This window comes from Ptychodera flava, chromosome 20 (assembly GCF_041260155.1).
Source record: "Ptychodera flava strain L36383 chromosome 20, AS_Pfla_20210202, whole genome shotgun sequence".
NCBI classification, from domain to species: domain Eukaryota; kingdom Metazoa; phylum Hemichordata; class Enteropneusta; family Ptychoderidae; genus Ptychodera; species Ptychodera flava.
The window spans coordinates 6394891-6421219 of NC_091947.1; the positions used below are offsets into that span (position 1 = coordinate 6394891).

At 34.9% G+C, this 26329-nt stretch overlaps 3 protein-coding genes across 6 annotated transcripts in view; 1 reads left to right on the forward strand and 2 right to left on the reverse strand.

Annotated features, from left to right (window-relative positions):
- Nucleotides 1-2097: 2097 nt before the first annotated feature.
- On the reverse strand, nt 2098-9665 carry LOC139119861 (glutamine amidotransferase-like class 1 domain-containing protein 3, mitochondrial). Its single transcript, XM_070683785.1, has 7 exons — nt 9469-9665; nt 7046-7098; nt 6337-6450; nt 5798-5917; nt 5466-5558; nt 3855-4011; nt 2098-2652 (listed from the first exon to the last, which is right to left on the reverse strand). The coding sequence occupies exons 1-7, from the start codon at nt 9589-9591 to the stop codon at nt 2527-2529; spliced, it is 786 nt and encodes a 261-aa protein (XP_070539886.1). The 5' UTR covers nt 9592-9665; the 3' UTR covers nt 2098-2526.
- Nucleotides 9666-9876: 211 nt separating this feature from the next.
- Nucleotides 9877-15343, forward strand: LOC139119866 (protein O-mannose kinase-like). The gene is made up of 2 exons (XM_070683792.1): nt 9877-10263; nt 13441-15343. Exons 1-2 carry the CDS (start codon nt 9940-9942, stop codon nt 14176-14178), a joined length of 1062 nt encoding a protein of 353 aa, XP_070539893.1. The 5' UTR covers nt 9877-9939; the 3' UTR covers nt 14179-15343.
- LOC139119863 (ELMO domain-containing protein 3-like) overlaps nt 14864-26329 on the reverse strand; it is a 29987-nt gene continuing 18521 nt past the window's right edge. For 3 of the 4 annotated variants that reach the window (XM_070683787.1, XM_070683790.1, XM_070683788.1), the window contains exons 7-14: nt 25402-25416; nt 24184-24266; nt 23345-23468; nt 22258-22380; nt 21852-21982; nt 20635-20711; nt 20059-20186; nt 14864-18591 (exon numbers count right to left, since the gene is read on the reverse strand). In XM_070683787.1, coding sequence (XP_070539888.1) covers nt 18446-18591; nt 20059-20186; nt 20635-20711; nt 21852-21982; nt 22258-22380; nt 23345-23468; nt 24184-24266; nt 25402-25416 — 827 coding nt within the window. In that variant the 3' untranslated portion in view covers nt 14864-18445. The remainder of the gene's footprint in view (nt 18592-20058; nt 20187-20634; nt 20712-21851; nt 21983-22257; nt 22381-23344; nt 23469-24183; nt 24267-25401; nt 25417-26329) is intronic. The other variant, XM_070683789.1, reaches the window with a different exon arrangement.

Genomic DNA, 26329 nt, shown 5'->3' on the forward strand with positions numbered 1-26329 from the left:
CAAAGTTTTCAAGCCTTGTAAGACTTGATGGAGAAGAATGCATCCTGAATGCATTCATATGATGATCTTTGTAATTAAACAGCTAATTATTTGGTTCTTTTTGTTTTCAGACAAGACGCATTGTAATTTTAATGCATTCACAGTTATGTAGATTTGTTTTATTTGTGACTATGTGGAAATAAATTTATCTTTTTCAAAAAAAAAGATGTACAGCAGGTTACAACAGGAATTGTTAGCAGTTCAGTAAATGATTTCAATTTGAAGATTTTCCGTAGAGGCCTAGTCACAGGAAGCTTGGCCAAAACTTTCAATTTAAGTGATGGGAAATGCCATATTTGTGGCCAAGAAGAAAGACTGGAACACATCTTATTTGGGTGTAAATATGTAAAAGAAATCTGGCAGAAATGTATTTCTTTATTTGTCAGAAAACACAACTTTGATAACAATCTTTTGGGTGTAAATATGTAAAAGAAATCTGACAGAAATGTATTTCTTTATTTGTCAGAAAACAAAACTTTGATAACAATCTCAATATCAAAAGATTAGCAATTGCAGGAATCGAAAATGATCATAACGCAGCATCTTCCTTTGTAAAACACACACTTTGGAATATTCGAAATTCGGTTACTCTTGATGGGATTAAAGCTTCCCTTCAATCCTATGTTATGCAAAATTAAAATGTTATCTTTCCTCAAGGATGAATATATTATATTTCACTATAAGATGATGAACAAAGCTGAGGATTTTATCACAAAGTTTTCAAGCCTTGTAAGACTTGAAGGAGAAGAATTCATCCTGAATGCATTTATATGATGATCTTTGAAGTTAAATGACTGATTTTTTGTTTTTTTCAGACAAGTTGCATTGTAATTTTAACGCATTCACAGTTACTTAGATTTGTTTTATTTGTGAATTTGTTGAAATAAATTTATCATTTAAAAAAAAAGTGCAGACAAATAAAGCTTGCATGGACTCCATGCATGGAGTCCCAAAAGCACTTTGAGGTACATTCACAGTCCAACCACTGCACTGGGAACTCAGTCTTCGATGTTTTCTCATTGTTTGTTTGTTTTGTTTTTGACAAATACATGCATAGAGTAAATAACAACATTGCTGAAATATGAAGATGATTATAAAGTTATGTTTAAATGTGTGTCTAGGAAGAGTGTTAGTTTAGGCAGTGTATGATGCTGTTCAACATTTTTCATGTTTTATTATTGTTTTATTTCAAAAACAAACACACATCTTCATGTTTGCAACGTTGTACTTTGCTCTCTCTATATATTTGTAAACAAACAAACAAACAAACAACAAGAAAACAAAGGAGACTGCATTCCCTGTGGTTCCACCACTTTTCGTGAAGGGACTGTTGATCATCATACACATATTTAGAAGCCTTTTTATTGCCATTTAAACAAGAGTGTCCCTAATATTTTTAAAACAGTTTGCCTGTCACCAAGAATGGGCACTTGATAATATTGTACTATATTCAACAGTCTGTCAATATATACAGTGATTGGTTGAAAACATTGGTATTATGACAGTGAAGTTTTCCCTTTGTCTTCGTCCAATACATAAACCTCGAGCTATACACAGGAGCTAGAGATATCCCCCCTTTGTCATGTCACAGACAAGAGAAATAGCTTTATTCAATAGTCTATGAATATACATGTATATCAAAAGTTACAAGAGTATCTACATATGTGTGTGTTTGAGGATAACAACTTCATTATTTTTTTGTACTATCTTTTACTTAGTAACTATTTTAATTCATCTGGAGTTACATGGTATGATCTGCACTACTTAACTGGGTCAGCATGTTACAATCTCCCTGACCAACCCGTTAGAATTATTTGATGCTCTGCAGAAATATTTAAAATTGCTGCATTGGTAAGGTGAGCAAAATGACTACCACTGAATATACAATCATCTATCCAAATTTGTTTTGTTTTTTTTGTGGATGAACATCTTGAAAATGCTGAGAAGAGGTTGTAACGTTATTAACACACTATTACGGGCATTCAGTAAATAAGTATGGTATAATGATTACAATCTCTGACTCATAGAAGCTTTTCAAAAATGACAGTGACACTGCAATGGGGAAAACACTGCTTTGATAGCACACTTTTATTGTGAAACATTTCAATTTGTCCAATACACATGATTCCATGAGAATTCAGATGTTCTCTCCGTGTCCTTGTTAACAGGTTCACTCTTTGGTGAATTGAAGTCTAAGCATTTCAGTTTATAGAGCCTTTGTGACATGTTTGTACGGAAAATATGAATATTAATAAAAATACACAGATGCACTTTGAATAGGATATCTGTTCATATTTGAAGTGTTGAAGTTTTAGTTTGATTGAACTGCCAAACTTATATGTATTACCTTCATGTATAATGCATAAATTTCATGTTCTGAAATTTGTTTGTAGGTAAGACAAAATAATTATCTTCATGACCTTAGAGGGCGCACCACATCAAACTGCACAAGCTACTCTGATAGACGACTTTTTGCTCTCCTGGTCTTCACTTGACTCTGTGCAACACAGTGCTGACCATCTCACCAATTCCATCGTATATCTCATGAAGGTGTGTTTGACACATAAATGCTGGTGTTGTAACTATATTGTTTGTTTCATCAACATGGATGTCGTGAGGCAAGAGTTAAGGAAATGATATCGCAGTTCTCTTCTACTTGAATTGTCATTTTGCCCAATGAAGTATTTGGCTTGTTAGGCAATAAAATAACACATGTCACTTAATTTTGACTGGAACATAGTCTTTCCAGAAGAACTTTATCATTTGCCAATCAGCAACTTGAAAAATTAGTGAACACTTTTTGAAAATAGGGTGACACCCTGAAAGCTAAAGGTCATCCAATGAAAAGATGTCCTCAGACACAGACACACACACACATATATCTTATATATATATATATATATATATATATATATATATATATATATATATATATATAAGTTGCATGCCTGAAGGATGCACAGAAAACTGCAACTGTATGATGCAATGTGTGGCTGGTATGGTGCATTTTATGCAATTATGGGCTTGTGTCTTAATTCAAATACACACTTGACAACACCCCCCCCCCCCCTCTTGTAAAGAGCATTTCAAAAACATGGTGACCCCCTCCTACCACTAAGGTGAAAAACAGGGTGAATCCCCCAGCTGAAGAAATTTACCAGTCCCTAAAGTACAGTTTCTTTTCCTACTCCAAATATTACATCGAAAGTCTAGAATTTGACTTGTCAAAATGCTAGTGTTCAACTTGTCAACTTAGCCTATTGGATCACTATTGGGTGAACTACCATCAGAATTTTATCTTGGACATAGATCCTTTACTTTTCTTGAGCATCTATGGTTTGAACTGGAATTCATGTGTCAACAATAACATTACATGCTGTACACAGTGCACTGTGCTGGCAAGGATGATGTAATTTATTTCAACATATTTGATAAAGACATCTTTGAGAAGAGAAAATTTGCCTCTTGTCTTGAACAAAATAGTTTACCTTTTTCCAGAACAAAAATATTGAAAACATTACCAAAAGTTCTAGCTATCCTTCCATTAAGAACAGTGTACCAACAGGCTTCATGTTGTTGCCAAATATCAACGACTGACAAAGTCCATTGCTGTTTGAGGTTTGCATTTGTGTGACAGTTATATTGGAAATCACGAAATACAGACCCAAACATTGATTATACCTGGTAGCTGTTTCTTACTCGGTCCAAGATTTTACTGTGTACCATGAATTCATTTCATAAAATATATATATATCTTATATTTTCTAGGAGTGAAATAAGAGAAGCATATAAATGCAAAAGGTTTTAAAGGATATCGTGACACTTTTGTTCACATGCTTTGCTCCAAGTTCTTCCACTGCAGCTGCTGTTCCAGCATATGGCCACTTCCCTCCATCTTCTGTGTCATGACCCACTGTTATCTCACAGTTTTGGATCACCTTGGCAGCCAAAACGGGGGCAATGCAACAAAGCCTGGAATGGCAAAGTGTTTGTCTACGAACAAATCCTGGTAGAATGTGCAGACAAAACTCAAACATATTTTTGTAAGGCCTTAGGGACAGTCTCAGATTGTCGCATAAGTTCAAGAAACGAAATTTCTTCTTTTAAATCAAAACCCTCTTCCACCTCCCCTAAAACAAAAGTTCAAAAGTGCGAAATGTTGATGTCTGCCTGATTGAGAGTACAATGTAGCATTCTGAATTCTGAATCATATGTATCCCCTGACCACATAACACCCTCAAGAAATCGATCAAATTTGAGTACTAACCGGCATGACACAAATGAGTTGGAAACAGTTATAGCAAAATTTGTTGGTACAAGTGCAATTTTTGTTTACTTTTACACACAAAGTAAATAGAGCTTGTAATCACAAAATAAAAGTGCGAAAGTGAAGTTCACCAATTGAATGGGGGTCAAACCCCTTCCCCCCGTACACGAACAAATTTCGCTTTTTGAACTCACACAACAATCTAAGGCGGTCCTTCAAAGAAACTAAAGTCGCTTTTCTGACCTTTTTGTGATATAAAGAAAACATGGAATACTTGTACAAAGTCACTCAGTGTACAAAGTGATGCAAATAACTCCAAAAGTGTCAGCAAGCAACTGATAGAGATCTGTATGTGTTGATAAAGAAGGTGGAAATTTTTGATAACTCACTTCAGGACAGCCTGACCCGAAATGGTAAAAATAGTTGCAAAGATACACAATTGAAGATTCACCTGTAATCATAATTTGAATGTGTCATATATAGATCACCCCTAACAATATGTCTACCAAACATTACAGCTATCAGACAGGTAGTTCTTGAGAAACAAATTTTCTGACCAAAAATGGCAAAAAATGTTCAAAAAATACAAAATGGCAGGTTTCATCATAATTTCAATATTTCACAGTTAGATCATTCCTAGGAACCTGTATACCAAATATTAAAGCTATTGGATGAGTGTTTTTGAGAAAATAACAACTTATGGCAAAATAGCCTCAAAATACAAAATTGCAGATTTCATTATAATTTGAACATATCACATTCTAATCATCCCTATGAACCTGTATACCAAATATAAAGGCTATCAGATGAATAGTTTTGGAGAAAATTTTTTGACCAAAATTGACAAAAATTGCCCTAAAAATACATATATGCAAATTTAACAACAATATGAACAAACCTCACTGAAATAAGCTCAAGGAACCTCAATATCAAGTTTTAAATCAACTGCACCAGTAGTTTCAAACAAGATTTTTTGACCAAAAACAGAAACATACCACAACTATGAGCTAAAAATACCCTTAAAAATACAAATATGCAAATTTCACCATAATTTGAACAAAACTGACTAAGGACACCCTAAGGAACCTGCATACCACATAAGCCAGTTCAAATGTGCGTTTATCTTTCATGATAATATGATTGAGAACTAATTATTTACCCGATAGGCTTCTTTTCTGTGTGGAATTCCTTGATGACCCTTTCAACATCAGGGTCAATGGAACATTTGGTACCATCAACAGCAAAGGTACATCTGTGAAGACAAATTGTGACAATCCCAACCAGATCAGAGGTCATGAGTAAGGCAGCTAACTATCTTTACAGGTCAATTATTATGACAGATATGAAAAGAAAGAAAAATTATAATAAGGTGGTATATATGTATACGAGGAAGACAATTTTCAGGCCAAGGAATGTGTTGCTGTGGTGCATTTGGCAAAGATATTACATGTAATAAATGTATACAAACTGATGAAACACACAATGACTCACAGGTTCTTTGCAGCTCCAAATCCACCAGGGAAAACAATGGCATCAAAGTCACTTGCTTTCAGATCAACCAATGGAGAGATTTCACCGCGGGCAATGCGACCAGACTCTACCAATACATTTCTATTTTTCAGGGGAAATAACACAGAAAGAAAACAGAGTATTCAATATGTAATTTCATTGAAAGGATGCAGAAAATGGCAGAAATGGGAAATGGTGATTTGGAGGAACAGTTCATTTTTTCTGACTTGGCTAACCCTATGACTAGGCAAGTAGTTGGCTATCTCTGAGCTGTTAACATTCCCTTTTGCGATGTTGAAATATACCGCAAACTTAGCGCAGAGCTCATCTACTTTGCCATGGCAATCACATACTTAGTTATTGTGTAAATAATGCAACATGTTTGCAGATTCATTTGGAAAGGCTAAATTTAAGAAGAATTTTGAACAGTAATTTCTCAGTTCTTCGGAGCGAAATCTTAGTTCAGCAGGAGCTGTTTTGTCCTGGAATTCTATATTGTTTCACACAATATCTGGCATTACCTTGTTTCTCCCTCCATTGGCTCTCCCTTGTTATGGTTGATAACATGCATCTGTGGTTTATCTGGAGCAAAGATTGACGTCTCTGCACCACCTCTACTCAAATGAACCAAAATCCTGTCAATCAATTCAAAGTATGACATTTGTCAATCAACATATAAGTTGCTAAATCAATACAAATAAAGACATCTGTCAATCAAAATGTATGCTGCCATTCAATCGATAAAAACCAATAACATCTGTCAGTCAACCTCAGTGTGTAGTCTGCCAATAAACCAAAAATTCAAATTATTCTGATTAACTATCCTGTTATGTTGACTTTATACTTAATTGTAAACATTGTCATAAATGTGACAAAATGCAAAATGTTGTTGTGTACTATTTACATTTCATATTTCCAAACTGTTGTGATATCTTCTAAATGCGGCTCCAGTTCCAGAATAAAGTGGAGTTAAACCATGGAGGTAATACACTACATTACTAGTTATATGCTAAGATAAACTGGAAACATGTTATAAGTTACTGGCACTGACTTAGAAAGTAATGCATTCAATGTTGAAATAGTAAATGATCAAATAAGACATGATATCAGAGCAAAATATATCAATATTCTACATTAAGTCCTATACGCATGTTTTCCAAGCAGAAGTCAAACCTCTTTATGGAGGTTCACACTCCATTCTACAGAGGTAAGTACAACCAATTCACTTACGCGGATGCTTCATGTATTTCACTGCCATCATAGACCCCACTGCCAGATAGTACCTGGAAATGTGATAAATTCATTACAGCAACAATTGAAGAGACCAACAGAAAATACTTTACTCTTCAAAGAGAGAACTCAAAATCCAAGAAATTGAGTACACACATGGAAATAAATGTAATGCTGACATTGTTGAACACTAATAAAAGGAAAGCAATAACATAAACTCCATCTGTGTCTCTGAGTTGGCAGTAGCACATTAGATCACTGATGAAAATAGTAAACTAAGAATGTATGCCAAAATAAAGCATAATTTTAGATTAGAACCCTACTTAACACAGTTACAAGGTGAGAAAAGAAAATTACTCACCAAACTTCGCATTAGCAATCATGATCTAGCAATTGAAAAAGGAAGACACACTGTTCCAAAAACCCCAATTACTGAAAGATACTGCAATCAGTGTAACACCAACAGTATTGAAGATGAAACACACTTTTTATTAGTCTGTCAGAAATACAAAGTCCAAAGAAAGAACTTTTTCAGTAAAATCAACTTCCCAAACGACAATACTGAAAATCAGCTTATTTCTCTACTAACAAAACAAGAGTTCTCTTTTAATGAACAACTTGCAGATTATATTTTTACTTTATACAAACAAAGAAATACCTAGTTATATTTATTATTAGCTACTATTATTATACTGTAATACTTTATCTTTATTGAAGAAAATTTTAACTTATTTTTGTATCACACTTTTATTGCCACAAATGTGATGTAAATCCTATATTTACAAGCAAGCAATAAAATATTATTATTATTATTATTAGATACTTCAGTGAATTTTATATATATATATATATATATATATATATATATATTAGTTCACAGTGAACTACAACAGTCCGATGCACCAGCAGGTTTCTACAAATGTGGCTCAACCAGGGGCTGCAACATCTGTAAACATTCGACAAATGCCACCAGTTTCCATAGCTACTCAAATAATACAGTTCACACTATTACACAAAACATCACATGCAAGTCTAAAAACATAATATATCTTATAACCTGTAATAAATGCAAAAAACAGTACGTAGGAGAGACCAAAACAGAATTTCGATTAAGATTCAATAACCATCTGTCCACCATCCGTCGTAACTCAAACATGCCAGTAGCGCTCCATTTCAATTCAGATCAACACACAATCCAAGACGTTTCAATAGTTGGCATTGTGAAAATCAATAAAATGGACGACCCGCTTCGAAAAAAGCTGGAATCCTTGTGGATTTCCAAATTAAAGACATTAACACCTGACGGCCTAAATATTCACAGCTAGCTACTCCCATTGTCTTTATTCAAATTCCAACACTAGCGCCCTCCCAGCCACACTATAAATACACATTCAAACATTCTCCCAATTGCCATTCAACATCTGAGCCATTCAAATAGGTAAGAAACAACTCCTGTATTTCACCATACTGTCACTTAGTATTTTCTCCGACATGTAACTTTTGTACGTTAAATATCACTGTGACTTACTCCGTGTTGAAACGTTTTGATCTGTAGCACCTGAGGAAGTCCTACTTTTAGGACGAAACGTTGTGCAGATATAATAAACTATTTGAACCAGCAGATTGGTACGTGTGTAATATCCTACAAACGAATATATCATAACCACGCCACCGACAACACTGGGGACAACCTGAAAAAACCACAGTCGAACATATATATATATATATATATATATATATATATATATATATATATATATATATATATATAAACATAAAATTACTTCTAGTAGAAAGTCATAATATCTGTTACTTAAGTTTCATGCATCCTGCAATCTTCAGACAGACTGTCTGTCTGTCTGTCTGTAGATTGCAGGTTGCATGAAACTTAAGTAACAGATATTATGACTTTCTACTAGAAGTAATTTGTGTTTTCATAACACTCTGCTTTTACCATCAAGCAAAGTAATTTCTCACAAGGACTGATGTATACTTAAACACACACACACACACACACACACACACACATATATATATATATATATATATATATATATATATATATATATATATATATATATGTGTGTGTGTTTGTGTGTGTGTGTGTGTGTATGTATGTATATATATATATATACATACACACACATACATACATATATATATATATATATATATATATATATATATACATACACACACATACATACATATATATATAATAGAGATAGAGAGATAGAGAGATAGAGAGATAGATAGAAGGGATATTGTGCGCCTGGACGCTCTTATGAACGGAATAGCACAACAGCTTCGATTTACCGATTCTATTTCGAAAGGCAATGTTGGGCTTGAACTCTGGTGAACTCTCCCCTCCATCTGCGATAACTGTCGGGGTTTGGGATATTGCACGGGGGCTGTAAACTCACCACAGCCACTTTGCTGCCCTTTTTATGATGATGACACGACCGGGCTGCAATGTAGGAACTGCCGAGCACTCTGCTTGTCACAGGCGCGATGAAAGATCTTAATGCCATGGTTGTTGACAACATGTTTTACTTGTAGAGTTCTTGCCAGCAGACGGTACGTAGGTTATGCAGGGTCACCGACCAGATCTTTGTACGGCAAATATTCGTGTAATTTTAAATTCACACTTTCGCTGACATGCATTACATCATTCAGACAATATTACAAATAATTGAAATTATTTTTTTATGATAAACTTTAAGAATAGGGAATACAACTATAGGCTTTACACTTAGAATTACAAAATATATTTTTTCGAATTACATACTGCAAAGTTCAAGACATTGACCCGGAAAAGAAACAAACCAAAGGTCAAACATGTGCGACAGAATGATACGTTCAGGAGGTGCGAGAGGAGACAGTCTGAGGACGTAATGAAACTCATCTGGCGATATGTGTCCCTGTTATTTAGTCTCTGCATCTGTTGTTATTTTATCTTGAAATCTATGAAAAGTGGCTCAAAAGAAAGAGCACCTTTTCATGGCAACACTTTGTTACCAGATGGTCACGGTCTGAGTGAACTGACCTGTAGACAGAGAGAACGTATTTTTGGTGTACAGACACGTCGATTACAAGCCTGTAACACAGGCCACTTCAGTTTACCGGGCATGGAAGATTGTCACGCGTGGCTTACATGTGACGACATTGACAACAATGTTCACATTAAAAAACCAATTGGCCATGGAGCTGTGAAAAGGGTTTGTACTTTTTCACTCAAATCTTAGCGAAAGCCTCTGCTCTGTTCAGGTAACTGCAAGCCAGACAGTGACAGCAACAATAGCAATATTCACACATGCAGACATGTTATGGCTTCCCAACAACCAGATTGAAATCATATGTACAGATTTGCTCATAACCGTAATTGCTTAATTGCCTATCACATCAGCTACTGTCAGGACCCACCAAAGATGAAAGGAATACCAGCTGTAACCTTTGATGATTTTTCACTGTATTTGTTTTAAATGCCACCTCAAGTTTCTTGTTTTATTCCAAAAAATATGCTGAAACACAGGCCAACTGGAAATCAATACTAAAATATGATATTTTATTAATAATCATTAAAAATAATAAATCGTAATTATGAAATATTGATATCACGTAACAGAGTTCGTATTTCATCCAGGTTGCGCTTCCTTTATGAGGAGGAGAACTGGATGAAAACGCTCTATGTGTATGAGTTGTGTATGACATAAGCGGCCGGCTGGCGTGCATGCCCGGCCAGGCCGTCCTGTATACCAGAAGTATATACTCCTAGTATATGGGATGGCCTGGCCGGGCACACGTGCTGCTTATGTCCTACACAACTCATACACATAGAGCGTTTTTATCGAGTTCTCCTCCTAAAGGAAGTGCAACCTGGATGAAATACAAACTTGGTTACGTGATATCAATATTTCATAATTACAATTTATTATTTTGGATAATTATGAATAAAATATCATATTTTAGACAATTAATGTCCAGTTGGCCTGTGGCTGAAATACACAGTATTCAACTTATCAACTCAGTCTGCACATGACACAGTATAAACTGTGTTCTTATTGTTGACCAACGAATTTGGTCTAGAATAGAATTTAAAAGTAACTAATAACTGTGCATGTTACACATATAGGGGTGTGCAAACAAGCTAAATGGTAGATGTTTCATCGTGGTTTAGGGAGATGAACAAGAACTTGCAATTGACATACAAAACAAAAATAATGAAAAATCTTTAAAAGATACAGCTGCTGGTCTTTGAATTCAAAGGACGAGGCTAAGAGGAAGAAAACTTCCTACATCTGATTATTTTAATCAGATTGTCTTTTTCTAATTCCATTATGCATATGGCAGTCAATTTTTGGTCCAGACAGCCATCAACACTGTCATCATCAGTCAGCAAATATTGAACAAAAAAGCATAAGGCAACTTTAATAACATTCTTTGTTTGGCGTCTGTAAATTTTCATACAACCTATCCTCCTGCCAGGCAAACAAATAAACTCAGAAACAACGTAAATTTTTCACTGGATTTCTTTGTCAGATAATTTTTTATTAGCTCACATTTGGTTTTACCAATGTGAGTTTATCGTATAGGCTGAAGTCGATGGCGTCTGTATGTATGTGTGTATGTATGTATGTATGTATGTATGTATGTATGTACAGTATGTCCGTCAACATCAAAAACACGCAAACCGCTGCACGTTTCAGCTTGGTATTTGGTGTGTGGATGCATCCTGGGCTATAGATGGGATTTTGTTCAAATGAAGTCTGCATTGCCAAAATTATGCAAATGAGCTTACAAAATGTGAAAATGGTTAAGAATTAATAACTCAAGAACCGCTTTTTTGATTGCTTTGAAAATTTGTGTGCAAGTACCTTAGGTTAACCTTATACATTTTATGAATATTGTGAAGATATCCTTAATTTTGTATTTTTGCTGAATTTTTTTGTGATTTTTCTCATTTTCAGTAAAAATTCTTCTCTGAAACCGCCGGCCCAATCGCTCTCAAATTTGGGTTGTCTCTTTGCAAGGGTGTTACTCTTCTAATTTGTTGAAATTATGACAAAATTGGGAAAATTACTATTTTTGTGCAATTTTGTCATTTTTGGTCAAAAAATCTTAGACAGTGTTTCCTTTTTAAAACCCCTGTACAGACAGCTTTCATATTTCGTACACAGACGTACAGAGATAACAATATGAGGAAATTGTCCTGAAATATAAAAAATTGTATTTTTAAGACAATATTGTCATTTTTGGTCAAGAAAACTTTATCTCAAAATTACTTGTTTGATAGCTTTGTAATTTGGTATAAAGTCCCTTGTTTGATAGCTTTGTAATTTGGTATAAAGTCCCGAAAGATGTTATTAGATAAATTTTCTGCTCAAAGTGTTGGGAAACCCCAAAATTTGTATATTTTAGGTACTTTTCTCAGTTTGTGACCTTAAATGACCTATACTAACCCAGGATATGTTGTGAGACAATTTTGAAGGCTGTGAACATAATTTTGTCATATTTGATACCAATTTGTAGGAAAATTTGATCCAGAAAACAAAGCTGAGGTGATTTTTTTCATTTTGGACCAATTTTTGCAACTTTTCTATGTAAGACATACAAAAACTGATGAGAAATTTGGATCCAGGATAATTCCAGATGTTGTAATCACCACCCACAGTGGAAGGCATTTCACTATACTATCTGTAACTAACTTAAGTGCTGTTTACATTAGAATGATAACACTCATGGCATTAATTAAATATCTCCAAGGTTGTAAATGTACTTCCTGTCATTTGGTCTTATGTAATACCAAGGGGTGGAACATTTGATATGCAGGAGGGGGTAGGGTTTAGAAGATCAATGATGTAGCATTACTTTTATACCAGATCCCTTGTGCATTTTTTGCCCACTCCCACCTTTTCTTTTTATCAAGCCTTCTCTGTTTTTTGTTGTTGACATTTGCTTATGTATTTAGGATCTGCTTCTCCCATTGCTATAGAAGTTGATATGCATGTTCCTAAAGATGACCTCCAGTACCTAAGTTGGAGACCTTATTTGCTTTTGTCATTCTTGTTTTTCCTGGTTTAAATATTTCTCGAATGGACCAATTCAAACCGAATGTGAGCACATAGTGTCCTTGACGGTATTTTTTGTAATACCGTTTGCATAGCGTGTGTTCTTCATTTTGCATGAAAAATCTACCTGCCAGCAAGTGACAAACAATGTTATTAGAAGTGCTTTGGCTTTGAGATGGAGCTCTGAGATAGAGCTCTCAAGACTTGACTGAAGCCTGCGCAACTTGTAATAGATCCCAATTGACACATACAAGCACAAACACAAACAGTTTGTTTAATCATGCTTACTTCTGTCTTTTTTCTGAGCTATGTTTTTATCTCCATTAGGTATACTTTGCTGAATGGAAAGGCTTCAAAGTTGCGTATTGTAATCTTACAACTGAAGTATTCAGAGAAGACTTCAGACATGGCTTAAAGATGATTAAGTTGTTTCAGCCTTATGATCATGTTGTACAGCTTGTCGGATACTGTGGAGATGCCATGGTTCTGGAATACCATCCTTGGCATTCAGCAGACAATCTCAATCAGATCTTATCCCGAAGTGAAAATGAACATTTAAATACAGTTTTATTCAGATTTATACTCAGTATAAACTATGTTGAAATCATACACTTCCTGCACACACACCCTGCAGGAGTTCATGTGATGTGTGATTCAAATGACATTGTCAAGACTTTATCACAATTCCTTATAAGAAGTGATTTTCAGCTTATACTGTCTGACCTTGATGCACTGCCAAGGATAGACCCCGAACAAGAAAATCTCATCAAGTGTGGACACAGGCAGCTTTTTGGAAACTTTGTTGCCCCTGAGCAATTATGGCCATATGACGACAGAGACTTTGATGATGATGAAATGCCAGGTTATGATGAGAAAACAGACATTTGGAAAATACCAAGTGTTGTACAGTTCATCCTGGGAGACGTCCCTGGGAGCGATGTACTTTGGTTTCACTTGTTTAAAGTTCATAGGCGCTGCAGAGAAGTGGATCCAAGGTTAAGACCGAATACTCAGGAAATTCTGGACGAATATATGCAAATATATATCAGCTTGTACAGTAGCTGAAAGTGATACCCAAACCCACAAACCATCTGTCACATATTTCAGAATTCTACATTTCCACGTCGAACTGAACTTCACCATGCTGTGTTTGAAGATACCTCAGACCACAGTCCCTCCTCGGTGGAGGGACCGTGCTCAGACAATGTAAATGAATAGTCAAGAAAAACATTTGAATAATGTGGAAACAATATGCAAAGCTTCAAGTGTGATAGCACTGTGATTTTTTTTAGGCTTTCATGTGGGATATTTTCCATTTTTAAAGATAAATGGCAAAAGTTCATATTTTTTATTTTATTTTAATTTAAAATGAAATAAAATAAAATAAAAGTGTATATCATTGTTTAGTTTAAGTCAGTGTACATGTTTCTACCAAGGTTTTGGAAGATAAGTAACAGGTATGAGATCCCTGGCACCATTTCTATTGACCTCTGGTATTATTGCATCACTGTTCTAAGATGAAACCCTTTAGATTTTTACCAGTGTAAAGCCCTGATCTGAACAAATATTATATGTGTCAGTCTGTCTGACTTACAAAGTATCATATCACACAGTGTTGCACAATGATAGGAAAGTTGTTACTGTCCAGAAATTGATTGACTGCCCTACAACTGTCTGAAAAAAGGGGTTTTAAACTGAAGTTGGTAATACAGATTACCTCAAGAATTAAATAATGTACTTTAAACAGAAATGTTGTATTTTTGTATTTATTGTTTTTTCAAATGTACACAAACACATGTTAAAAGAAAATTTGGGAATTGGCTGTACATAGAAATAAATACAAGAAAACACTCAACAGGTGACAAAAGTTACAAATTTTAACTGTACATAATTCTAAAGTACAACAAAATATACAGACGAATGTATTCTGTACACTGCTAGAGACGAGTTTTTCTTTCCTTGATTCAACAATATTGAGCCATATCATTCAAATTTTGACTGAAAAAATCTGAAATGTGAGTGACATCTAATGAAATGTGGAATACATGAAAGGCAATGAGGCTTGTTGTTTGAACTGTTGCAGAGAGAAATTTTATTTGAATGTCAAAAAACAGCCCCCCTCATTTGTTACAACCGATTGAACACTTGCAATGAAGAGTAATCAGTGTACTTTACAGCTTTGGAAAACAAAGGGTGGCAAATTTACATAATAATACAAAATTTTCATACTCTTTTATTGTGAAAAGTATTCTTTTGTATAGTTATTAACATATGAATAGATTGCTCCAAAAACACAGGGGTGGCCTAGCCTTGAAAATTCCCTTGTGGAGAACCCTGTAATGATGGATACGCTTTGGATATCTGAAGCTGGTTTGTTGAGTTTAGCAAACCTGACAAAAAATAGTTTATGGATTCATGGGTTATCCTTATCTATCTGTAACATTCAAAATGAATTGTTCCTCGTTAACATTGAAGGTGTTTAAATGTTCTACATCAGGCTTTGCTGGTGTACAGTCCCTCATAGCATTTCAAAGTTTACCAAAATGAAAGGTTGTCGGAGTGTTAACAGCCTGGTGAGTGCCTCTCGATATTCAGGTTCCACATTTCACACACCCACATTTCAGAAATCATGTAGGGGCCATTTCTAAATGGCTGATGTGTATGTTCACAAATAAGACACTTTATCTTTGGAAAAATTCTTAATTTTACATACTATGCAAATACTGAACAATTGGCAGCCACTTAAATAAGGTGTCCTGTCAAGGTTTAATTAGATACAGAATTTTTCAAGAGAATAAACTGATACAAAAACAAAAAATTTGTTTGAAACTTTCAAGCCTACGAATCTTTATAACCTGTCTTGTAAACTCGTGTTAAGTACAACGTTGTAAAGTGTGTAGAGAAAACAACTTGATGACATCTATATGGCACTTCGGGGTGGGGGGTGGGGGGATAAACAAAAACATCTTGGAGGAAAGGTTATGAAACCATCTTTCTTTTACGAACTAGTCATGTTGATATACAGAATGGGTGATTTCTTCTGATGGGAATGCATATGGTATCACAGGGAAAAACTTTATCAAATTCTTGAAAAGTAAAGAAAAGTTGATTATTCTACAGAAGTTACTATGAAGCAATGCAAGGACATGTAGCAACTATACATGCATTGGAAGTCAGAACTTGCAAGTTCTTCCAAAGTAACCTAAAAATGATATTTAAATTTTCAGAAACAGATGGAAAGAAAACATCACAAATAATGGAAGGAATATATTAAATTGGATATGGATATGAACATTTTGGCATGGAATACAAATTGGAGGGAATTTTGACGTGTGACAAAAAAATATGCATATAAACAAAGTAACAGTTATACAACATTTGCTACGTTGTTGCACCTTGAACCCTAACTGTAATTAAATCAAATCAAGGCCAAGTGAAAGTCTGATTTCATCACAGAAAGATATTACTTTTCAGTATTTACATTTAATAGCTGCTGTGAATATATTTTATTATAAAACTTATCTTTAAATAAAAGTTAAAAATCTGATCACATGAAGGAATATCAGAGTATTGACGTGACCAAAAAGAATTGAAAATAGTTGTGAAGTGGCATTCTGTAGATGGATACCAAGGTATGATGAATACAAAGGTATCAATATCAATGTATCAAACACAGATGTACTTCTCAGTCAAGCTGTACTGTATACTAGTTCTGAATACAGATAGAAATCAACCTAAACCCTGTTGACCCAAATTTCCTTAACGCGATTTGCCCTCACAAAAATAATCACAGTTGCACCATGATTTTGATGGTAAACAGATGGTGTGAGGTTACAGGGACGGCAGGAGTAAATCTCAGCACTCTGGTCAATCTTTGATGTGTACAAACTGCAAACTGTTTTGTGGTACACAGGCACATGGGAAACTTAGATTTCGTATAGCAATTGTTGATTTTGCTGATGAATGGCTTGGAGCAAACTCCATTGTTGGCGCTGTGTGTTTCCCGCAGAATGTGTACATACCACTCCTTTGTAACATTCATACCTCGCTTCCCTGTCTTTATTTTTCTACCTTGAAAGAGGTACCATTCTAGTGGGTGAAATCAACTGAAAGTGTTACTCTGTCACCCCTAATTTCCTTAACATGTGTGCAACCACACTGTCAAAAGCTATGTGGATCAACCCACAGCCAAGTGGTGTAAGGTAAACCAACTCTTTGAGTCTACAAAGTATCATTCTTTGGTTTGATCATGAAGAGGCTGCACGTACAATACCGGCATAATCACTTAGAAAGACACTCAAAATGAAGCAGGATATTTTGTTCTTCCATGATTAGAATACACCTCCGCTACAGACAAGATTTCTGACTAACATTTCTTACATAGACAAGTTGTGTACTGTATGAGGATCTATGCCCCAGTGCACTTGCTCCAGACAGTATAAACAACCCTGATTTTGTATCATTCACATTGTCCATGTGTGTGTGTTCTTACATTCGTCAGATTCATTCTACTTTAAATTATGTCTATCTCCTACTGCGAATAACTGGAATGATATCATATGATTGTGATGTAGGGAACGGTTTCCATACTGGTTTCAATTTTGACATTGATATCTGGGTCAGTGCATACAGTGACCTTTGAATGTTAATGGAACAATGTCTGTACTTTGATAATATTTTCAATATTGTAATTTTGTTCTGTGGAACAAGTTTACATTTTTAATTGTCTCCCTAAAGTATGATGAAATATCAAGTATTAGCCTCGTCAACATAGTGCACTGTGTATAATATGCAAAGTTATCATTGAAAAAATGCTACAATTCTAGTCAAATAACATTGGATTTCACACATACAGGCAGTGCTACCAAACTGAACACTAGACATTGTGGGCTGATATGGGAGAAGAGAATATGGAACTTGCGTTTCATAAATATGACAAATTTACCGGGAAATAAACCAAAAGTTATAGCCAATGGAGCTTTAAGATGGTCAAAACTCTGTAATTTTGAAATCAATGATGATATTTTTTTAAAAGCTGTTTCTTGTTGTAGATAGACACTTCTTCTAGCTAGGGTTATTGCAGGTGCATGATGGGAAAACACCACTGTTACGTCTCCTGTATGCTGTAAGTATTTAATTGGGTATTAAAATCCATTATAAATAAATATTATCTGAAATCTCTGACTCACTGGTGCTGAAAATTAGATATGAAAATTAACAAGATGGGAATTTTTCTCAAATGGCTTGATCACAAGGCATTTAAGACAACGTCACTTCAAGAAAATCATCCAAGTTGCCAGGTTACAGTTACCGTGGTAACTATTCAGTCCTGCTATTCAAGTTCATGTACTCCGGCAAAATCCATCGGTTCCTCATGTGTTGCTTTCCTCGATGACTGTTGTTTGCTTCTCTCACTCAGGTAACTCTCCATGTTTCGAATGATCGACCTTGGATTTTTCTTTGCAAACGCTTCAACATCTGTGACAGATAGGAGAGAAAACAGAAGTGCACATTGAAATGGCTTACATATATCAGGAAATACAGCTATTCAGAGGGAATAAAAACCTGCTTCACTGTTTTCTCTGAGTGTTCATAAAAAGGGGGAAACTGTGGGTGGCCCTTTCATAAAAATGAGAAGGTACAATGGAATATTTTCGGTGAAGTGAACGTTTTTGTCTTGTTAATGGCAGGGTGAAGCACATAAGTGCTCTTTCTGACTTAACTGCGTTCAACGTTTACAAATGTTCACATTATTTTCAAAGTTGGTATCTCAAAACATTTGGAACTGAAGTGTGTGAAAGGTGTTGGTAGACGTAGGACTATAATCTTTGTCCATAAAATACTAGCTTTCACTTGCAGGCAATGCAAGATAAGAAATTATTATTGTGACACATAACAGTTAGTGATACAGTAGCATTTGAAGTGTATAATTTTTATGCAGTCAACAATTTTTTCTAAGATTATACAGGATCCTGGCATGTGCAATTTGCATCATTGAGCTAGCAAAAGAAAAATCAAACATTCCACACGGCATATTAGCTGATCTGCGATTTATCGTCACTTTTATAAATTTATTATCAATTTATCACATCAGCAATTTATGATCACACAACCACTGAATGTTTCACATTATATTGGTAATGTCAGCATTATGAAACTCTATATGTTTTAACAGTGACTACTTAGGGGCCGTTGATAGTAAAAGCTGACGCACGACAAACATAATTCTTTTGTTTAGGGGGGAGGGGGTAAAAGCTCATTTCGTTTTGTGTGCGTCAAAATCTCATAAGGATTTTCTATTGTTTTCGAAGTGCGACGTTGCTGCGAGAACGCAATACTACCTTCGCGTTCATCGAGAACAGAATGACCACAAAATACAGAGACAGATAAGACAACGAAAATACATGAATTTGAAATAAAAACTTGTATGCTTTTTCAACGTGAAACATGTACATGAAACATTTTCCTATGTGCGAAATGCATTAAAATGTTCTGTCTTAAAAAGTGAAACGTGTAAAGTGGAGGTTTATTAATTAAAGTGCACTTCCGGTATTTTTTCATGGGCGTGCGGATAGCAGAGGTGCGTGTGGGTTTGTCAGAAACGGCATCATAATATGAAATTGATTTCGCATAAGAACTTTCATTTTGAGGGGGGAGGGAGGGGGTTTCAAGTAAAACGACGGAATTACGTTTCTTGTGCGTCAGCTTTTCTTATCGACGGCCCTTATCCAATCTTACACCAAATCATGTGTTCTTTGAAAGGTCACGAGGGCGCTGTACTCATCACATAGATCTGTCATTCAGGGCAGGAAATACCCTAGAATGACAGATTATCTTGTCTACTCATCAAACACAACTGTCAGATTTCTGTTTAGCTTCAGTCATGTTGTCATCAAAGTATGGAAAAATATGACATCACAAACTTGACTTCAAAATTATCCTCACCCTTAAGTACATATCCTGAGTCTTTTATAGTTTTGTGTTGTTTCTTCCAAATGAGATACAGGTGTAAATATATGCCAACGTAGAAATCGTTGATGACACCAAACACTTGCTGCCGTCTATTGCATTCTCTGTCAGAGGTGAGAGAAATTGACAAAGGAACCATCAAAAATAGATCATTAAGTTTGACACCTGTAGGATATACATGTATCACTTATAATGGAGAAAATGTTTTATTTGTATTCACAAATGCAGACAAGTTTTCTTTTCATAACTTTTCAAAGTAAAGTTTACTACAACAGTGAAATATCTTAAGCTGTATTACTCACAGATGGTCAGTTGTTGAACACAAGTTTACTTATCCCTTGTCACTTCTGCATAAAGTTTAAATCAAAATCTTGATAATGCTACCGGTTGGATAATTTTCATGAGCAAATAAGCTGTTTAATGTCACAGTATATACATGGCTATATTGATATTCTGTTTCTATGATTGATCTTTCCAACAGAAAAATACCAATATATGTAATATCACAACTGCATGGAACTTGGTAAATAAATTTTGCTAGATTAGACTTACTTTGATAAAATTTCTTCCCTCAGGGTCTGTATGACTATCCTTGTCATGTTGATGGACATTACACAGAATGGAAAATTCTGGATAAAACAAAATCAGACTTTTTTCAAAATCATCTGAAGAATCCAGGTTTTTAATTCATGCAAGACACTTTCAACACGTTACGTACTATTTGTAGAAAAGGGTTATTAATCCTTTCAGACCTGAACTCCTGTAAGTTACCAGAAAGACATGCCTAGAGTTCAAAGTTTTTATTAAACTGACAAGTGGGCAAGCAGTATTGCATTTTGTACTTGACATATCTCAGACAAATCAAATCAGCCACGAAAGTAAATTTATTCAAATACAAATGATTAATACAGTGTCTACAGTTTTATCGCCACTGTCATACCTATACTGTACACTGACCCAATTATACAACTGTAACAGTGAAGTGACCACCTAGATCTTTCCTGTTCAACTTTACATTATTTGCAAGAAGTGCTGAGTCATTTCATTGCAATATGTTCATATGAAAACATTTGAAATACCCAGAGGCATCAGATATTGTCTCTTGCTTTAATGATGGAAAAGAATTATGTATCCACTTATTCACTAAATTATTATAGACAATCAACTCTGTAGTGCAAAAACAATAAATAAGATGATATCCCTTTCAATCAACAACTTCACGTTGGCTGAAATTTTGATACAGAAATGTGAACTGAAAAGAAATGAAAATGAAAATGAAATGAAATGAAAATCACAGGACTTAGTTGACCTTAAGGTACAACACACCTTGGGGACAGATATTTGGACTCTCAAATTTCTATAATTCTTTTCTGATCTACCACTTGTGGAGGCTCTTTTTGAAGCTCTTGGAGAAGGAAAAACTTTCACAGTCCTATTTTTTCAAAAATCCAAAATTTTGTTTTCCCCATAGAGTTAATACAGGGATGGCGGCCACTTTGAATTTCAAATATAGCAAAATATTTGAGCAATTTGTTTTGCCAGTTCCAAACTTTGCACGGTGACCCCCAATCTTCATTGTTGATTTGGTAAGAGAATGGATGAAAGTTTCACTTAGGAAAGTTTGAGCAAAAGTGTAAGTCTTTCACTTTCGAGGCGCACACTACCTTAAGATGAAAATATCTCTTCACGGTTAATTTGTCTCCATATGTTATGGTTTTCACCTGGCAATCTGACAGGCAATGGTCAATGGTATTCAAAATTTGGCTTACTTGTACTTCATGAGTGGACAGTTTGTAGATTTCTCTGGCAAGAGTCAGCGAGTTCGGATCCATGACAAAATATAACAGAGTCATCAAACCTAAAAATCCTGTTGCCCTCAGATCTGTTGCTGGATCATTACCTAGGAGTGAAATGGGATAAAGAAATGTCCGTAAAATGTAGATAAAGGAATAAATGAATGAATGGATGGATAAATAAATGAATGAATGAATGTATGAATGAATGAATGAACATGTACGATTGACAGGAGGTAATTCTCACAGACAAATACAATTTAACAACTGGGGTAGTGAATCAATGTACAGCTTTCTTGTCATATCACACAGTACATGTATTGAAAATATGATATGAATTGTCAAATGGAAGAATTTCATATAATGTAAAACGCTTACTCACCTTGGAAACCAATCTCCTCCCAATGACTGCCATACCTGGGACAATCAAATTGATTGCCTGTAAGTCGTTTGTATATCGTCTGTAAGGTCCTGGTGTGAATCAGTTCTTCATTGTTAAATGGACCTGTCAAACAATAACAATAGTTACAAGTTTGTCCATGCAGCAGTCTTAAGTTTTTAATGGGGCATTTTTCATGTGCTTAGTTTTTAAAACCTATATTCTGTTCACCTGGAATCAATGTATGGGTCAAATGTTAGCTTGCTAGTTTCATTGAGTCATTGCTGTCAAGGTCTCTATACAAAAGAATTCATAGAGTCACAGGTTGAGATTATATCAGTTTGTTTAGGAGTACATGAAAAACTTTGGAAATTAAGTTTAAAGACATTTGATGTTGTACTTTTGATGTTTCAACACTTTTTCAATTGACTGCATTCTCTATGATCTATATTCAATAACTTTTATTTTTCTCTGCTACTTGAAATGACAAATTTTGAAATGTTTTATCAAATGAATACTGTGTTGTACAGTTTTTGTGGGAACTCACAGGTCCACCTACACCTATTGAAAACAGCAGGGAGATACTAAAGTCTGGTGGTGAAAGGGTATAATATTATGATGAACTGTCGGTCACATAGCTTTCACTTCAAGGAGTTGTATGGGAAATCAAAGAACAAAGTGCCTGTATGTATCTGGTTAAGGTTAGAAAATATGAAAATCAACCATGTAGTTAAAGGGGCAGGTCATATATCAGCTTTATCTAACAGCAAATTGACAAACTTGATAAAAAAATTTCAATGGAAAACAAAGGGCTAACACCATGTGAGTACATGTTAACAAGAACTAATCTGAAAACCAGGGATTGATTTGTCCCTTTAAGGTACCCAACATCAGCAGGAAGGATGTAATTTGCTCTTTGCTTCCTTTCCTGAATTTCACAGGTCCTACTTTGTTACAAACAAATGTGAGAACCAACAATCAATACTCCTCTTGGGAATTATGTAGGGTTTAATCTACCAAAACCTTCAAATGAACGACTAGTTCTCATCTCTGACACAAAAGACTTGTCAATAACATGACTTGTACTTACACTGTGCGATGGCAAAAATCAAATTTCTCTCCTCGTGTAGATTTCTATTCATCTTGGGTGGGCCAAAGAGTAACTGTTTAAACGCTGCAAAGCCTGTCCTGTGTTGGGTGGGTTTAATTTTTTTCTGAAAAATAAAGTTTTAAAATTTACTATTATCAAGGGTCATCGTCAGAATGATATAGAATTCACGCAAACCAAAAAGCCTGAACTTGACTTTCTATTCTTCATCAAACTCTCTGAATGGATCTCAAGCAAATCAAAATTATCTCACAAGCTCAGTGTTTGCTGACTGGTCACCAAATGAAAAAATTCTACATCACCATTATTGTACCTGTGTGTCTTTTGTAAATTCAGATTCTCCACACTGTCTGAGTGACTAAGTTTTTTACACATGCTGATGACTTCAGACAAAGCTGTCTGTTCCATATAGAATCTGAATAATATAGGGTTATTCAAAAAACACGGCCCTGTATGGACGAGGGCTCAATGAGTGACGTATTGGACAAGCCAAAGGCGAGTCCAATACGTCACTCACTGAGCCCGAGTCCATACAGGGCCGTATTTTGTGTATAACCCTATTATTATACACCTCCCTCCATTAATCGTCCGTATAAACTAATTCTATGGTAAATTTTGAGGGATGCGGCACGCGCGATATGAGTGGAACGCGCGCGATTGTTGAAATAAAATTGCTACAAACTCCAAACAGGCGCGTCGTGCGTCTCCCGTATTCATGACTCCGCGTACTATACAAAATACGGAAAGTTATTAGACGGTCAAACTCCCATAGGTTACGGCAGTAGGTGTATAATAAGGAAGTTGATGCATTCTATACTCACCAAGTACTGGTCCATATCGGCTACTTGAAAATGACCTAACACCTCATTAAATGAAATCAAAGGTAACCTTGTCACTTCTTGCCCTGAACCCAGAAAGAAAAAAAAGAGAACTATGAAACTCTTATGACAATCCAATATCAGAATTGACAAACTGCTTGATAACTGTGTTTACCCACTCACAGAGCTGAACAGAAACTGTTCACAGTTTCAGTTCATGTCAATCCCGTTATCATCAACAAATAATTTCAAAAGTCAGAACACATAAAATAGCAGATTTAAGTTTATTCTCTGTAACCTAATTTGGACTAGTTTGACACAAGTCTACCTCTACTACGATAGCTCATCTTGCAAAAAAGGATATCATATATTACCTAACAGGCACAAAGTAAATATCAATTCTGTCAAATTTAACATGCAGTAATAGCCACATGTAAAGGTGAAAATAATAAGATATCTAGGAAATGAAAGATAGCATTATCTAAATTATGCATAAATTTAAAATAACCCAAATCATAACGCTACAACATGCAATGATTTTATAATGTGAAACTATAAATCATCATGATGAAATGCAGCAATGGGCATGCAATTACATTTGATTTAACAACATTCTTTCTCAATAAATACACATGCACAATAAAAATTCTTCAAATTACCAACCAAAGAGCTACAGATATTTTAATGTGACACATTGAGCCATAAACCGTGTAGTGTTGGATTAAATTAGATGGATTTTAGACAACTTTTCCTCATTTAAAAGGTTTGTACAGTGTTGCAAGTCACTGAGTCTTGTCTTTTGGTCTAGAGAGTTTTAAAGCCCCATTAGCTGTATCTTTTGCATTCTTTTTCAATAAGTAACTCATCTAAACATGCTCACTGAAGTATGACCACAGAATGTATTTTCATACATTGGTGATGAACATAATTAGATTTTAACAACTAAATAATTTTTTACTTTTAAGTTATATGTGGCCGTTGTGAGTGAGTACACAAATCTAAACAATTGACCGAATCCATCGCCAAGGACTGAATTAGTGATATTTTCAAATGCAGTATTGGCTCCACAAGGGAATCAAAAACATCTCTCCGATGACTGGATGATTTCTTTTGGTCAGCAAAATGTGAAAAAATACAGCTAACAGGGCTTTAACAATTTTTTGTAAAACTGGTCTTGTACGTATCTTCTAATTTAACCCATTCTCCCATTCACCAAATTACCTTTTCCAGTGAACTCTGCCAATGTGTGAAAGAAGACATAACACGAACATGGAAGTTAAATGAATGAAACAGAAAAAGAGAAAAAAATGTTATTACAGGATTATTAGTAGCTTAATATGTCTATTAACATGCAATCAATTTGCAATTATTTCCCAGTAGATCACATATATTAAGTTCCACAGTGGCAGATGGATTGAATATTTTCCAGAAATGACAAAGCACTTCAGGCAATTTCAACCAAGAGCGAACCATATTAATTTTTTCTATTCCGCATTGCGAAAATGTTATTTCATTGATTCACGGATGGTTTGTGCATGAGAAAAAAGTTATCTAATTCTGTTTGAAAACTTCTTTGTTCTTAAAATAAGCAGTTGTGATTTGAAAAAAAAAACTGATACAGATTGAAGCAGCTTTAGAAAGTCATACAGCATCCTGAACACAAAGACAAATTTCATTGTGATCATAACATCAGTCATCACTGACTCAAAGTGGACAATAAAAAGTGTGTTATCAGCATTTCTACCAAGGGGCAAATTTGAACAGCACAAAACAGCCATAACAGCAGAATAGTATCTTCTACCACATTTGGAAATTGACTTGAAGTGTAGCTGCATTTTCACTGCAAAAGTGATCTGTGAACGATGTAAACTTCAAAGTCACTGTCATACTTTTCTACTTAAACTGTTCAGTGTTCTTAAAAAAATTATTCCATTTTTAAACACTGTACAACTATCACAGAGTGAAGAGTTTATACTCAGATCACGTTGCAGTAAAAAATTTGTGTAATAGCTGCAATATAAAAAGTAAGCACTGAAATTAAAAAACTTTTGAAACACTCTAATATAAAGAATATACACATGTATCATGATGTTCATGGTGTGTCATTTAGAAATGATGAAATTTCTATCAGTAAAACCCATGCCTATAA

Bases quoted from the DNA above. Each gene is read 5' to 3' on its own strand.
- LOC139119861 (XM_070683785.1), bottom strand. From the start codon at position 9,591: ATGTTGTCAACAACCATGGCATTAAGATCTTTCATCGCGCCTGTGACA. The intron at 5,918-6,336 runs GTAATGCCAGAT...CCTGAAAAATAG, and splicing joins CCAATGGAGGGAGAAACAAG to AAATGTATTGGTAGAGTCTG. The intron at 4,012-5,465 runs GTAAATAATTAG...TTGCCATTCCAG, and splicing joins ACAGAAAAGAAGCCTATCGG to GCTTTGTTGCATTGCCCCCG.
- LOC139119866 (XM_070683792.1), top strand. From the start codon at position 9,940: ATGAAACTCATCTGGCGATATGTGTCCCTGTTATTTAGTCTCTGCATC. The intron at 10,264-13,440 runs GTTTGTACTTTT...TATCTCCATTAG, and splicing joins GCCATGGAGCTGTGAAAAGG to GTATACTTTGCTGAATGGAA.